General features: G+C 35.5%; 1 protein-coding gene across 1 annotated transcript in view; it reads right to left on the reverse strand.

Annotated features, from left to right (window-relative positions):
• Positions 1 to 936: 936 nt before the first annotated feature.
• Positions 937 to 17,294, reverse strand: part of Ahr (aryl hydrocarbon receptor) — a 42,436-nt gene continuing 26,078 nt past the window's right edge. Inside the window, exons 5-11 of the mRNA XM_048339740.1 lie at positions 15,702 to 15,819; positions 14,686 to 14,816; positions 12,735 to 12,937; positions 11,689 to 11,798; positions 10,994 to 11,135; positions 5,237 to 6,575; positions 937 to 1,947 (exon numbers count right to left, since the gene is read on the reverse strand). Of these exons, the coding sequence (XP_048195697.1) occupies positions 1,804 to 1,947; positions 5,237 to 6,575; positions 10,994 to 11,135; positions 11,689 to 11,798; positions 12,735 to 12,937; positions 14,686 to 14,816; positions 15,702 to 15,819 (2,187 nt within the window). The 3' untranslated portion in view covers positions 937 to 1,803. The remainder of the gene's footprint in view (positions 1,948 to 5,236; positions 6,576 to 10,993; positions 11,136 to 11,688; positions 11,799 to 12,734; positions 12,938 to 14,685; positions 14,817 to 15,701; positions 15,820 to 17,294) is intronic.

A 17,294-nucleotide genomic window follows, 5' to 3' on the forward strand; every position in this document is an offset into this window, starting at 1 on the left:
ACTGGTGTCGCATGCCTGTAATCCAGCTACTCAGAAAGCTGAGATCTAAGGCCTGTGGTTTAAAAGTCAGCCCAAGCAGGAATGTCCATGAGATTCTGATCTTCAATTAACCACCAAAAAGCCAGAAGTGGAACTGTGGAGTGGGAGAGTACTAGCCTTGAGCAGAAAAGGTCAGGGTGCCCAGGCCCCGAGTTAAAGCCTCAGGACTAGCACATAAATATATATACATATATAATCGCATATATACATACATATGTATGTATATTTTAATATTACATATCAGTATAGATTTCTATAAAATTTTTAAATGATATGTATAAATCTTGTCTAGGCTCTTCAGAGGCTACATTAAAGTAAAACAATGGCCAATAGTAGAATTCTGCTCTAATTCCAAGACAGTAAATTTGAAAAGTGATAGACTTATTGAAAATAAAGGTCATTACATCATAAAAAGAACTTAATATGTAAAAGTACACATTTCAACTTAAAAAATTCATTATGTAATTTCAAAAGAAGATACAGTGTTAAAAATATATAAAACTCAAATTATTACGTGCATACATAAAGTATGGCCCAAATATCTTACACATAATTTTGTTCTGTATATCTATACAGTACACTACCACTTCACTCCTTACCATCTTCTTCCGAACACTGCTATCTTCAATTCTAATACTCCCCAAATAGGAGAAAAACAAAGTTTCCACTGCTTTAAAAAGTGAAATTTATAAAGTCAATACATTTTAAAAGGTTATAGATCCAAGGTAGTTTCTAAACACAACCTATACAAATTGAAGCCAGTGCTTTGATTAATTTAACTAAAAGCTACACATAAATCCACCTCTCTATGCAATGTAATAAATACGTTTGACCACAGATTTTTCAGATTGCAACATTCTCCTATTCTTGTGGCGCTTGCAAGAATGATTCTTTTTAAAGATTTAGATAGATTCCAGAAAAAAAATATTTTTTTTCTTCCAAAATGAAACACTGTTGAAATTTAAGTGCTGATGTCATAATATTTATGCAATAATTAAGATAATTTTGGAAAGACATTTTGTTTTTGAATTCTTCAACATAAGGCACATAGCAACATTTAAAGTCCAGAAGCAACTATAGTACATAATAAATAATTATATTCTCAAATCATTATTTGTCCTTACCTAAAGAAAATGGATGAGTAGTGCAGTTAAACCATGCCTAGACTAATAAAAATGATGAGATCTAGGAAATACAAGTAATATATGTGTGCAAAAGAATGTTATTAATTTATCAAAGGAGAATATTTAATATAAAATACACATCTCCAGCGACAGGTAAGAAAGAGGTGAGGCACTTAGACTGATAGTGCGAGGAAGGCATTGAGATTACCTTTTTACAGAAGCACCAAACCATTTAATTCCAAACTTATATAAGAGCAGAAGCTAAGAATGTAGGGAAATATGTTAATTTCTTAACTGTATTTGGTACAATAAGAATTTAAAAATCCAAACTCAAAGTAGTTCATTTTTATTCTGACAGTAATTAGTCACATCAAGTCGTCTGAGAGAGTGGGGAGTACTGAATGCACTTGGTGACACCCATGGTGCTGGCTGAGTGATGTGAACTCAGAAGGCCACTCTCCCCAGATGTGTGCTTCTATTTCAAAGACTACTCTGTATAAAGTGGACATTTAACTCAGGTTCTAAGAACAAAGAATAAAATTTGGTTTGGAATAACAGTGCTGATGCCGAACAGTATCATTTTTGTGATCCATCAAAAACTAATCTGATCCAAAAGTGAAGGTGAAAATCAGGCTTGGAGTTAGAGGAATCCGCTGGGTGTCACGTGAGGGAAAGGTCTGGCATCTGATGGATGAGAAAGGGGCTGAAGATGAGGGGCGGTCTGCATGTGACTCATGTTATTTAACTCAGCTGGGAATTGTTCATTTACTCCTCCTGTCTGAAACTAGAAACAGTAATGCAATTTATTAGGTAGGTCTTCCAAATTTATTATATTATTAAATAACATTAACAAACATATCTTTAAAAATGTTATCCTTGCAAAGTTATGTCACGAATTCTTTACTGTTAACTAATTTTATACCTTTCATTAAGTGAAGACATACTGTATCAATTTCATTTTGAAACATTTTTCCCCATTCATGTGCGAAGCAGTTTTTAAACCACACAGTTGTCTGGCTTGAGATTGCCTTTGTGTTGTATAAAATTGAAGGAACAAAGGTAGCAGTGACAAATCATGGTAAATAGTCTCTGACCAACTGATTTACTTTGACCACTCAAATTCCTGATATCAGGTGTCTCTGCTATCTGCTATCAATGGATTGATTATAGTCAGGCTTACTACATTGGACTCCTAGTGATCTGACATTCCCCAAAAGAGCAAGTTCTGATTCTCTAATGATGTCTTGATATTCCAAAAGGAGCATTAATATTTCTTTATCAAACTTTACATCTATAAAATTCTTTTAATTAATGAATATCACTAAGAGCACTGCCCAAGTTCAGATTCACATTACAAAACAAAAATTCTCTTTGTCTTCTTAAACTGAAATTGCCTGCAGAATAACTAGTTAAAAAAAACACAAGAATGTCCTTAAGGAAGGACATGAAAACGCATAGTTCTGTAGAGCTTTACCGATTATACAACTTACACTGTTAAATAGTTAGTGAAAGTTGTAGAAACTTTCGAACAGATTAAAATCATATCTTTGTGTCAAATAAAATATTAAGCATCAGTAATCTAAAAACCAATTACTGGAGAGGCCGTAAACATATACTAAAACATTCCGTCACAACTGAATCTGTATCTTCTATGAATGCCAGCTCTGCCAGGCATCCAGAAAGAAAAGACTGGGCTTAAGTGCATTTTGTCTCACTTATCATTCACAGCACAGAGAGCACATCAGCCTGAGTGTACCCTACAAAACTACATTCATGCAATAGATCTTGTAGCCACATGAAGAAAAGGCAAGAAAAAACCAGTTAAATTAAGTTTACATTTTCTTAAAACTAATAAAGGCAGAGATTAATCATTTCAACATGAAATTAAAATTAAGTGCTTTTTCATTCCTTTTTCAAGCTAAGTCTTAAAATGTGTTTTTGACCTCACACTTTGGGCACATGTCAGTATGGACTATGAACATCTGGACTACTCAACAGCCACAGGTAACTAACTAGTGGCTACACTGAGAATATCTAAGGTCACAGGGGTGCACAAAGAAGCAAACTAAGTAGAGCAGGGTGGAACACTATAAAGAATTCATGTGATCCTGTTAAAACTAATTTTATGTAAAAAACATCTGTGCAATTTACTCGAGTAAACTTTAGTGAGATAAGCTGCAATTCAATTCATTTATTTATTTAGTAATGACTAGTCTGAACTCAGCGTCTCGTACTTGCTTGACTGACTTGCTTGGCTGATGCTCTACCACTTGTCTCATACCTCCAGCCCTGAATTTTGCTGATTATTTTGGAAATGGGAGTCTCATGAACTTTATGACCAGCTGGTTTCAAATAGAATACTACCTGAGTACTTACATGTCTGGCCTACTTTTTGTCATTTTCAACTGATAAAATAATTATTATGTTTATGGATTACAATATGATATTTTGATATGTCTATATAATCAGTAATGTTTGTTATGAGCATTAGCATAGATGTCATCTTGAACAGCTACCACTTGTGTTTTAGAAAAACCTTTGAAACATTTTCTTCTAGCTACAGTCACTCTACTATGCTACAGAATGAACTTATTGCTGTTATATATTTTTAAATAATAAACCTCTGTCTTTCCTTACAGCTTCTTTATTATACTATTTAATATGAAAACAACTTTTCAGAGTTTATACACCTCAGTGAGATTAGGTAGTATTTGCCTCTGTGCCTGGTTAATTTTATTTAACAAAACAGCCTACTGTTTCATCTATGTTTGCACCAATGTCAAAGTTTCATCATCTTTTATGACTGACTAATATTTCATTCAATCACATTTTCTTTATCCTGAATATTAAAATTTAAAACAGTTGAAGGCTATCAGCATCTAAAGTAAAACTTTCACCATCATTTTGTATTAAAAAGCTCACATATCATCAGACAAGCCAAATTTATGAGTCATAAAAAAATGAAGGATAAAAGATTCAAGTTGTATTTTTAAATTACTACACTCAGACACTGTAAAAAGAGGTCAATAAACTAAATTTTAATCAAGATTTTCATGATTAAGCTTAAGTACATTTTACAGTGAACTAAGTATTTTCTAATAGAAAAGCATCATGGTGAACATATTTCTAGAGACCATAGAGAGCAACTATTAGCATTATGTAAACTAATATAAACTACTTTTAATAGTTTTAGATTTCACATTTATTTGCAGTAGAAGGGTTATGATGATGTACTTATGTAACTACAACATCAAGCTTGCTTTTCATGACAGAAAACCAATTGAGCTACTTTACAAAGAATGCCAGAAAACCCAGCTACTTGGAAGGTACTGATTGGAAGGATTATAGTTTGAGGCCATTAGCAAGACCTCATCTCAGCAAACAAGCTGGGCATGGTGGTATAAGGCCATGATCCTGGATATGTGAGAGGACATAGGTCACTGAAGCCTTACCAAAAGAATAACTGAAATCAAAAAGGGCTCCAAGTGGAGTTCAAGCACATCCTTACAGGATGAGGTTCTGAGTTCAAATCCCGGGCAGTACTGAAAAAGCAAGCAAGCAAAAAACCTCCATCTTAAAGAATCAAATGAGGATGGAGCAAATGACATGGAAGAATAGCTAGAAAATACTGAAGAGCCTGGGGATGGATCCTATAGATAATTCAAGACAAAGGCTTGCTACAAGAAGCAAGTTCACTTTTAATTTGATCCCATTTCAAACACAGATGAAGAAACTGAACTTCAAAGAAAGAATTTCTAAAAATTCAGATCTATTTTGTAAACCTTGAATTAAAAAATCCATCTAGTTGTTAAAGAATCAAGAAAAATAACAAACCCTCTGTTATAAACCACTTTGCAATTTAGGTCATCTTACATATTCATGCTTCTATGACCACTGATTTCTTTCTTTTTTCAAAGAGATACAGACTTAAAAAAACAGCTAGAATGACAAATGTTATCTTCATAAACCTTGAAGATAATAGAACAAACTCAGTCACATACATAAAAAGATACTTCATGCTATTTTTCAGAAGAATCATAGAAAGGGTATCTTCAGCGCTACCAATACCTTACCTTGTTCAAGAATGCCGGTGGGCCTGGGAAAGTTGGATTATATGGCATCTGCTCCATGTGGGTATGCTGGAGGGTTGGTTGGCATTGATACATTGAATTGGTCCCAGCATAACATGTCTGAGGAGTTATGATGGTTGACTGGGAATTTATTCCAGGCTTTTGGTTTTCAGGAACTTGTAAACAAGTGACAAAATCATCTAAATTAGAAGAAGGACTAGGGTACAGGGATGGTTCAAAGGTCCCCATGGGAAAGTCCAACTGTGTACACTTGGAATGTTGTGGTAAAACAGACTGATTACAGGAAAGGAAGTTCTGTGTGCAAGGCATAGTGTCCATCTCAGATTTGTAGGGGAATTCCTGATGAGCCCCTTGTAAGTCTGAAAAGACACTGCACTGCTGTAGGTCTTGCTGAGGATAATTGAAAGGCATGGATTGGTCAGAGTTCCAATTTGCAAACATGCCATTAACCTGCATATTCCTCATTTGCTGACACAGTTGTTGTTGGGGCTCCACACCTATCTGCTTCTGCTGGTGAGGGTGCTGGTGTAGCTGCTGCTGCTGCTGCTGTTGTTGCTGTTGTTGTTGTTGTTGCTGCTGCTGCTGCTGCTGTTGTTGCTGTTGTTGTTGTTGTTGCTGCTGCTGCTGCTCTAACTGCAGACGTTCCTGTAGCATACAACTTGAGTTCAGACCCACAGGCTGCTGCTCTTGGTAATCTGCCCTCAGGAAGGTAGACTTATTTAAGGAATCTTGGACATAGGTTAGAATTTCATCTGTTAGGTCAATGTCTCTAAAGTCAACCTCACCAGAAAACTCACTTCTGAAAAATTCTTCATTCTGCATCTGTTTGATATCTTCAAAATCAATGCCTAAATTTTTCATAATGTTGTACAATTCACTATTTTTATTATCTGGAAAGATCTCTGTGTGACCTCCAGAGAGTGTTGGGTTAACTTCCTGAGACTGTCCAATGTGCTCATGTTTCAGAAGGGTATCATTTCCCATTGGTGCAATACTGCTTTGCCAATTACTGCATTCACCCCCAGACTCCTTAAACACATTTTCTAAAGGTGTTGTGCTTGAAGCAGGATAGAGATAAACAGATTCATCCTGTTGCATCATGGAACCCAGGAGGGAAGTGGGAAGGACAGAATCCATATTTAGAGTTGATTTGGTAGCACAGTCTCTTCCATTAGTGTTGCTGCTCTTAGTCCTTATTGGTAAGGGATCCATTACAGTAGGAAATGGGCTTGTTAACTCATAGAGCATAGCTTCCCCGGTAGTAAACATAAAAGGCAAGGTCAAATTGCGCTTTTGTAAATGATCTCTTCCTTCTTCATCTCTAAAATTAATGACAATAATGTCTGCATATGTTACGAAGTTTTAACATAAACATTTTTAACAAGCTATAGATTTTTTTAAGTACGTCAAATATATAAAAACTAAATTTGGCAGCACTGAATATGGACTTTATTTTGACATCACTTATTCTCATAGATTTAAATGACTTAGAATTTTCTTCCAAAATTTACTATAGTATTAAGTCTTTGCTTAGGCTATGATCCAAACCTCACTACCTACAGAAAAAAATAATGTATATGTACTCTAAATGTGAAAACAAGAAGAATTTAAGAGGCTGCGTAGAAGCGGCATGTATAAATAAAACAAAACACAGAACTCCAGAAATAGAAATTATGGAATTCAAAATGTTTTATAGTTTTGCAAAGTAATTCACAGATCCAGTTAACATATGTAGAAAACATCTGCAATATGAGTTAATATATTATATTTATGTATAAACTTTTCTATATGTTACTAGCAAAGAGCTCCAATAAGCAAACAACAGGCAAACAATTCAACAGAAGAGGCAGCAAACAGTATGAATTAGCAATTCATAAAAGAAAAATGTCCTAGAAGATGTAAAGAAATGCCCTATCTCATTAGTAGTAAGAAAACAAATCATTAACACTGATGGAATCAGTAACTGATGGAACAAGCACACAAAGTATGCACAAATACATAAATATATGAACAATACAATGAACAAATTAGACCACTGATGCTGATATATGAAGAACATGTAATTTCTAACCCAGAGGACATGTATTATTTGTAAGTACACATGGGATATTTTACCAAAATTTGATTATATATCAGATCATAAAATAAGACATAAACCAATTTTAAAGGAATAAAATCATTTCAAAGGAGAGCCTCTCAGAAAATGACAATGGAATTATTATGGTAAAGGTTAATCCCTAAACAACAAGGGAAATTTAGCAAAAGGCATAGCACTCTATTTCTAAGTAATTACAAATTAGAAAACGCATTTTCAATCAACAATAAGAGATTTATTAAGTATGAGGATTTGTACTAAAATTGTGGAAAGTAAAAGTGATATAAGAGTAAATATACATTAAAAGTAAAAAGTCTGTAAAACAGAAAATTATCTCCAATAAAAGAAGATATGAGGGGCTGGGAATATGGCCTAGTGGCAAGAGTGCTTGTCTCGTATACATGAAGCCCTAGGTTTGATTCCTCAGCACCACATATATAGAAAATGGCCAGAAGTGGCGCTGTGGCTCAAGTGGTAGAGTGCTAGCCTTAAGCTAAAAGAAGCCAGGGACAGTGCTCAGGCCCTGGGTCCAAGCCCCTGGATGGGCAAAAAAAAAAAAAAAAAAAAAGAAGATATAAGCAGACAGAAATAAAATAGAACATGAAGGTACAGTAGAAATTTTTTTAAGCTGAAGACTACAGGAAACTAATAACGTTGCTAATCTTTTAGCAATACATAGAAGAAACAAATCTGTTTTGGTATATACAATGTACCCATTCACGTATGTACATACTCATATATGCACATTCATATGTTTATCATGTTCCTGAGTCAGAAGACTTAGTATTTAAAGATGCTAATTTTCCCTCAAATTATCTACATTTTCAATGTCATTTATTAACTTTAATTTTTGTTGGAAAGTGACTAAAAGAGCCAAAGAAATCTTGAATGATAATATCAACAATACCTAAACAAATTGTTGGCTCATGCCTGTAACCCTAGCTACTCAGGTGGATAAGATCTGAGGACTTCAGTCTGAAGCCAAACTGGGTAGGAAATGTTGGGGATTCATGCTGCCCTTCAATCAGCCCTTGGGCAGTGTGGGAGGGAGCCCCTCCCACCTTCCCGCCTCAACCGGAAGAGAAGCCAGCGGTCCCTGCCTCCCGGCTTGGCCACGTGTCTAATGGTGGAGGCCCGGCCCTTGGGGGACTGTAGTCCCCGCCCATAGAGGAAGTTCGAGAGGTCACCATGACAGACATGGTCTTTAGCCTCTGATTGGCCCTTTGGCCAGTCCCCCTCCTTTCCCGCTATTACAGCTATATAAACTCCCTCCCTTTGTCTACTGAGGGGCATCTGGGTTGGTTCCAGATTCTCGCTATGACAAATTGTGCTGCGATGAACATTGTTGTGCTGGTGGCATTACTGTGATTTTGTTTGTGGTCTTTTGGATACCCAAAAGTGGGGCTGCTGGGTCATAGGGGAGATCTATGGATCAGGAAAACGTGGTACATATACACAATGGAATTTTATGCCTCTATCAGAAAGAATGACATTGTCCCATTTGTAAGGAAATGGAAGGACTTGGAAAAAATTATAGTAAGTGAAGTGCGCCAGACCCAAAGAAACATGGACTCTTATGGTCTCCCTTATTGGGAATAATTAGTACAGGTTTAGGCAAGTCATAGCAGAGCATCACAAGGCCCAATAGCTATACCCTTATGAACACACAAGATGATGCTAAGTGAAATGAACTCCATGTTATGGAAACAATTGTTATATCACAGTTGTAACTACTTTCAACGTCCCATGTGTATATGTAGCTTCTATTATTGATGATGTTCTTGTATCACCTTCCTGTGGTTGTACCTACACTATCTCTGTAATCTTATCTGAGTATATTGGAAACCGTGTATACTGGTATTGGATGCAGAAAATTGAAAGGGAATACCAAATTTGAGAGACACAGGGTAAAAAAAGACAAGCGACTACAAAAGCAATACTTGCAGAACTGTTTGGTGTAAGTGAACTGAACACCTGGGGGGGGAGGGAAAGGGGGAGGAGGGAGGGGGGTATGAGGGACATGGTAACAAACAGTACAAGAAATGTATCCATTGCCTAATGTATGAAACTGTAACCTCTCTGTACATCAGTTTGATAATAAAAATTTGAAAAAAAAAATAAACTCCCTCCCAATTAAATCCTGTGAGACCCATTCAACCATCAGGCTGTCTCCCCGGAATTTTCTTCCTGCGTCTGACACGTGAGCGGGGCTGACGGGGAAGGGGATTTCGGCATTTCTCCTCAACTCAGCAAAGTCCACAAAGATATGCCTTATTCCTTCTGCCGGTGGGAGGGGTGGGGCTGAGTGTCTTTCATAGTTTAGAATTTAGGCATCTCCCCTGGAGAAGTGGGGAGAGGGTGTCCAGAGCCAATTAACCACAAAAGTGAAGCTGTAGTGGTAGAGGGATGGACTTAAGTGAAAAACCAAGGACCTGAATTTAAGCCCCACAATTGGCCTTTAAAAGGAAAAGGAAAAGGAAAGAGAAAAAGAAAAAGAAAGAGAAAAAGAAACAGGGCTAGTAATGTGGCTTAGTGGGTAGAGTGCTTGCCTAGCACTCTGAGGTCCTTGGGTTTGATCCTTGGTATTACATAAACAAAGGCAAATAAATAGAACAATTGTTTAGAAAAGGAAAAAAGATAAACAAAATGAAGACATTTGTCAAATGTTACAAAAAGTAGTAACAATGATAGAGTATTTAAGGCAATGTATTATCACAAAATACATAACCAAGTCCAGAGTCTAAAACACCACAGATAAAATCTTCTAATCAACATATAGTGCAGTGACATAGCCTTTCAATAAATCACATTTTCGATAAATGTTACTGGTCAATTGATATACCTAAATGAAAAACCTCTGTAGTGATCCTTCCTCAAAACCCATACCAAAAACAATTCTCCAGAGTAGGAGAAATATTTAAGAAGCAAAATTTGAGACCATTCTTTCATTGAAAATATTTTGCTGTGTGCTGGTAGTTCATACCTAACCCTAGCTACTCAGGAGGCTGGGATCTGAGAATCATGGTTCAAAGACAGCTTGGACAGGAAAGTCTAGGAGACTCTATCTTAAATTAACCTGCAGAAAATGGCAAGAAGTGCGGTGGCTCAAAGTGGTAGAGCATTAGCCTTGAGCAAAAGAGTTCAGGGACAACAGCCAGGCCCTGAGTTCAAGCCCAACAATTAACCAAAGAAAGACAAAAAAGGAAAGTGTTCCTTTCAAATATTTCAAGATTCTGAAAGAACTCCTTTCCAGAACATGTAAGAAACCCTTATAACTCACTTTGTGTTTAGAAAACACATTCTAAACAAAGCATAACTGTTATATTGGTGCTTTTTTAAAGATTACACTAGTATTTCAATGTCTTAAACTGAAGGATGACATATGAATTTCTTTCACTATTTTCGCTCTGAAGGTCTACCTATTTACCTGCTCAGTAAAGTTTGTACATTCTGTTTCCTCAATATTTCTCACATGAGCCCTGTTCTTCCTATCTCTCTCTATATAGACAGACAGATAGATATTAGCAGGTTGATTTGTACTTCTAGGTTTGTCTTGGAATTTAAGAAAATTCATATAAGAAAGCTTACACACCAAACTGTTACCAAAAACAAAACCAGGAAACACTTTAAGTGTTTGTGCTTACGTTAGAGGTCTCTGAGTTGCGATGATATAATCTGGTCGTCCATTTTTATAAACTAAGCGCGCATTAGACTGGACCCATGTCCATCGATTGTGTTTTGCAAGAAGTCTGAAAACTGTCATGCCACTTTCTCCCGTCTTAATCACTACAATAAAATTTTTTTTAAAAAAAAATCAAGTTACTAATCCCCAAATCAGTAAAGAAAACCTCTGAAATGAAACATCTCTGACACATTTCTAGAGGACATGTAACACTTCAATGTTCTGAGGACTCTTAAGCACTGTATATTGAATCTGACATGTGAAAAAATGATTTTTGAAGGTTGGATATTTCCTACTTCATTAAAAATATGTAACAAAAGATTAAGGACCAAATGATTTCAGTAACACACCAAGTACAGAGAGATTAACCTAGGTGAAAAATAAAGTCTTTTCACCTAAGCAGGGGACATTTTGCTATAGGCTGAATATTTCCCAATCTGTAGTAATAAAGGTTTATGAATGTCATTAAAAATGAGCAAAACTTTGTGTACATTTAACTTGTCTTTTCATAGTCATTAAACTAATAAATAACTGGTGGCAGAGTTATTTAAATAAAAGCTTAACTCTGCTTAGTCAAAATGATACTTGATGTAATAATTTGGAATATATATTAGAGAACATGCTATATTTTGGAAGTCTTTCTAAGGAACAACTTACTTCGAACATGTAACTCAGCACAATACAGCATGTCAGCTGCATGGACGAACTGATATCCTGAGCCTCTTGCACACAGCTCAGCTTCTGTGTATCCTAAAACAATTTGTCCTCTGTTTTTGTAAAGGGTAAAATAACAGTGAATTACAATTTAACATAAATAACCAATATCAATTCATAGCTATCATGTATTTCCTATAATATGCTTAACTTGGCATTCAGAATTTCTCATTAACAGAAAGACCAACCATATCTAAGTAAACTAGTTCTTTTGCTTATAACTCTAAGTTTTAGTTTTAACCAGAAAAAAGGACATTCATATGATTAAAATGTACCTAACAGAGAATATTGTAAAACAAATGTGTAATAAATATCTGGAATGTGTATACTGCATCTTGGTAAGCAGAGACTGGCAACTTTCCTCACAGCATTTTCACATTACAAAGTAGAAAAGCATTTATACATTCAGGTATGATATATGAATATAACTGTATGATATAAGTTTTAGGAAGTTTTTCAGTTTGTAGTTCTAAAAATTAAACTATTTGCACAAAATATAAAACAAATCAGTAAGAAGTGTTATCAGAGTGAGTCTTGAAAAGTGTCGTCAAAAGATAAAAATAATAGGATTATTTGTGAACCTGATGAAATTACCTTACTCTAAAACAAGACACACTGAAAGAATATAAAATGGTTAGAGCTGTATAAAAACAAATGACACCTGAGTGCTGATGGCTCACACCTGTAATTCTAGCTACTCAGGAGGCTGATATTTGAGGATTGAGGTTCAAAACCAGCCCGGGCAAGAAAGTCCCTGGGACTCTTTTATCTCCAATTAGCCAGGAGAAAACCAGAAATGGTGCTGTGGCTCTAGTGGTAGAACACTAGTCTTAAGCTGAAGAGCTCAGGGACAGAGCTCAGGCCCAGAGTTGAAGCCCAATGACTGAAAAAAAAAAAAAAAAAGAATGATAGAATCTACAGTCTATTTTTTACATAATGAGAGAAACATGAAAAAACACATTTATGAGATAAAAGCAAGCAGCTCTTACTTAGCATCACAACCAGTTGGTGTAAAGTCTAGTTTGTGTTTGGTTCTAAAGATAAAGTTTTTGGTTCGAATTTCCAGTATGGATGGTGGCTGAAGTGGAGTAGCGATTGCAAACAAAGCCAACTGAGGAGGAAGCATAGATCCATCCTTCCCTTTCTTGTTCTGTCCATGAAGATACTTTAATCTCCCTTGGAAATTCATTGCCTTAAACAACAAAAAACAGTTCATTAAAATACACAGTATGGGGGAGGCGAGAGAAATGAGGGCTAATGAAGTAAAACAGATGGAGTGAATTTGATAAAAGTATATAATATGCAGATATTAAATATCACAATGAAACATTTTATATAGTTAATTTATGCAAATAAAAAGTTTAAAGACTGATAGTATGCTTTTGTTCTCAATGTTTCCATTTTAGCTAGATATTGCACGGAAGGTCCAGACACTGGGAACTGCAACTTCCTTTCACTCTGCATTGGACAAGAAGTACACGAAGACTATTCCAAAAAGTAGAGTGAAGAACATTCTGAAGAGAATGCTACATGAACCATTCCTTGTCTCTGATGCTCATAACTACAGTATCATTTTGCCTACCACAGTTCCTTTAATACTAGGCATTCAAAATACATTTTCTGAATGACTGAATGTTGGTAAAGCTATATGCAGGAACCACAATTCTTAATTCTGAGAATCTGTCCTACAGAAACAAATTCAATTTATTAAAATACTACAGAGACATTTTAAAATTATACAAAAATGCAAAACTTTATTAGAGTAAAAATAATGAATAATTTTAGAAGACAGAAAGAAAACAGATCATTTTAAACAGGAAACAAATTACTTGACAAATCAGCCCAAGAGTTGACTGTTAATCTGACAGCAGCAGAAGGTAAAAATAACCCTTTTAAAAAACCCTTCATTGGGTTGGGGATATGGCCTAGTGGCAAGAGAGCTTGCCTCATATACATGAGGCCCTGGGTTTGATTCCCCAGCACCACATATACAGAAAATGGCCAGAAGTGGCGCTGTGGCTCAAGTGGCAGAGTGCTAGACTTGAGCAAAAGGAAGCCAGGGACAGTGCTCAGGCCCAGAGTCCAAGGCCCAGGACTGGCCAAAAAAACAAAAAAAAACCCTTCAAAAATTCATGCTAATTTGATTACCAGTATGTAGCACAACTCTAACTCTAGGTCAGCATAACTATCTTCAGAAACAAACATGTAAGTAAAAAGCATTGTTTAGTAGTACTTAGTTTAAGATTTGATTATCTGCTCCAAAAATCCTGGTAAATCACACAAAGAATACATAACAAGCTTTGTATTTTCTTCTCCCAATGGCAATCAGGGGAGAGACTACTTCACTCAAAATATCCTCCTGATGCTGCTTCCTATCATATCCCATGCACGTGTTTATTAATCTGCTCACATCAGGCTCATAGCTCATGATGGTTCTGTAATCATAAATGAGCAGTTATTTTCGTATGTTAAAGTTATTACACATATGGATGCACCCACAATTTTCTTGTATAGCAGGCACTAAGCCCCAAGATGTTAAATATCCTCCTACTAAAGAAGAGCTAGGTAATTCTTTATCTTCATCCTAACAAGTCCTCCAAAATAGTCAGAATAGAGGTCCCATGTTATGTGTTCAAATTTTTCACTGCATCCTAAAAGGAGGAGAGAGAGAGAGCGAGAGCGAGAGCGAGAGCGAGAGCGAGAGCGAGAGAGAGAGAGAGAGAGAGAGAGAGAGAGAGCGCACACGCACGCTTTCTGGGCTATGGAAGATATTCAAAGTCTGAAATAGTTATTCTAAAGACTTACTTTCCAATACCCAATTTTTAGGGAGGTAAGTAGATTTTTAAAATTGAATTCAAATGTGAGCAAAGAATATTGGTTTCATTTTTTTGTTTTCTATGCTTTTAGTAGAAGTCAGTGTCACATGACTGTGTATCTTACCAGGAAACCAGAAGAATTGTCTAGCAGACACCTTAGCCGGCATATGAAGCACCTCTCCATAAAAGAAGAGTTTTCTGGAGGAAGCTGGTCTGAGGTATAATAGACTCCTGCCTGTGTTAGGCCATGAGTTTCTGTAGAAATAAAACCAACACAAATTTTGTATATCATTTTGCTACAAAAATATATGAATAGTTAAAATTTGTGTTAATTCCTTTAACTGGGGTATATAGTCTAAATTAGAAAAACCATTTTAAAATGTGATTCAAATAACCAAAATGTATTGGTTCGGTGGTGCTTTGGACAGAACTCAGTGAACTAAACTTTTTAGGCAAGCACCCTACCACTTGTGACACATCCCACTCCTTTTTCTTTTACTTTGTTTTTCTGATAGTGTCTTGTGTTAACATTATCTGGACTGGCTTTCAATTGTGATTTTCCTACTTCCACCTCACAAGTAGCTGGATTCCAGGCATGGATCACCTTGCCTGTCTCACAAAAACATACTGAATACTTTTGTTGCTCAGAACATTACTTAATTTTTGTTATTATTGAGCTATCACTGTCAAAAGTTTTCAAATTTTCTAGCACTTTTATAAACACCTTCAAAGATTTCTCACAATACTACATACATAAAGAAAACATTTTTATTTGCATTTGCTAGATTCCTTTTTAATTGGTGCATTTTAATTAGAACAATTTATATTCACTTCCACTTCAATTTTTCACATTCTTTCCAGTTTTCAGGATGGAACCAGAGTTATTTTTATTAAACTCAGTATATATTCCTGTATATATATACTAGCACCTCTGTGTGAAACTCCTCAGTGGCTCTCGTCTGACAAAGGTTCTTTAGATCACCAGGTACTGTAACCAGTTCTGGCCCAGAGTGAAACTCACTTCTTTCTACTTTTTTCTTACCTTCAGCACAGCAGTCTATGCTGCAATGGTTCCCAGCCTCCTTTCACAGAAGGATATCCAAATAACCACCACCACTGTCTTTCTGTGAACATTCTTACCATCAATTCCTTGTCCAGACTCTTGTGAAGGGTTTAATGCCCAGTGTAACTGACGCTGAAATTCAGCTCGATCTTCAGTATGGATAAGTTCATACACACTCTGATGTATGACATCAGACTAAAGAAAAAATGATACACAGAAATGAAATCACTGATGAATCAATTCAATGGCTTGGTAAAATAATGTCAAGTCCTATCTAGATTAGTGGGCGCTTGTTAGTGGTGATGAATGTGAATCCAAAGAATGTCAAGCTTCCTAGTCATCCCAAATAAAAAAAACTGGAAAAGGAGAATTGCATTACAGTTGTTTGGATCTATTATTTTACATTACTTCCCAACATGAATGTTCAAATGTTACCTCCACTTTACTTAAATACACCATATTAAAATATGCACGATTCTTATCCATTGACTCATCCTGTAAATCCTGCCTCATCAATGAATCTTTCCAAGAACACCTAGTCCTGTAACTTTAATGGTATTTAGTATTTCCTTCATGGTTATTATTAAATGTTTTCTTCCAGTAAATTTTCACTGTATTTGTAATAGTCAGCATAATTTTTGTTATTTACTTCACTGTTATTAAATGTTTCCTTCCAGCAATTTTTTATTGTATTGGTAAAATTCAATAAGATTGTGCCAACACCATATCAGGATCTCTCCTTTCCTCATTTCTCAGAATTCTCTTCAAGGTGAAGCCCTTTGTCTTTAACGTAGTACTTTTCTAGCTTTTCTCCTTTTTTCTAGTTTTCAAGTTTGTTTTCTAGTTTTTCTCCTTTTGAAAACTGCAACTCATGATATAAAACACATTTTCCATCTAGCACACACTCAAACATACATATACATGGAGAAAAGTTTCACAAAACATTTACCTTTCAGAGTGATAATACTCTAAGCAACTAAAACAAAAGTTCAACAGTGATACATTGTATCAACTGCATTATAACTCATAAACAGTACATAATTTCCATTTTCAAAAACTGTGTCTTAGTGTACTACTCATGTTGTATATGAGTATTTTCTTTAAGAATATTCAGGCTGTGTAAAAGTGTGATAAAAGAAGTTGAAATGTGGATAATCTCTTAGGTTTTCTTAACTGATATATATATATATCAAATAATGATTTAAAAAGTTATACAATTCATTAAATTTCGAACATATTTTTCTAAGGACACTAATATATTTGGGTTAAAAAATCAAGGAAAACAGAAACACAGGCTTTGTGGAAGTTGCCAAATTCCATTACTTTAGTTATCTATGCTTGAATTTCCCTAGGAACTTAATCTCCCAGCATTAAATTATCTCTGTATCATCTATTATACAATTGCCAGAATTGTCATCTGAAAGAGAAGGTAAAGCACATACTTCACTTTCTCTTTAACAAAAACTTCCAGTGGTTTCCACTGTGTGTATATAATACAGTGAAACCACAGTCTAGGTAACAGCATTAAAAAATATTCAGATCAGTAGTCTTGTTAAGACTGCTAGAAATGCATATCCATGGATATGCATAGACATGTATACATGTGACCTGCTGAACACTGTGACCTAGAACAGGCCCAGAGATTTTATCAAATGTTTCTGGTTACTTTT

This window comes from Perognathus longimembris, chromosome 2, assembly GCF_023159225.1.
Source record: "Perognathus longimembris pacificus isolate PPM17 chromosome 2, ASM2315922v1, whole genome shotgun sequence".
Lineage (NCBI taxonomy): Eukaryota > Metazoa > Chordata > Mammalia > Rodentia > Heteromyidae > Perognathus > Perognathus longimembris.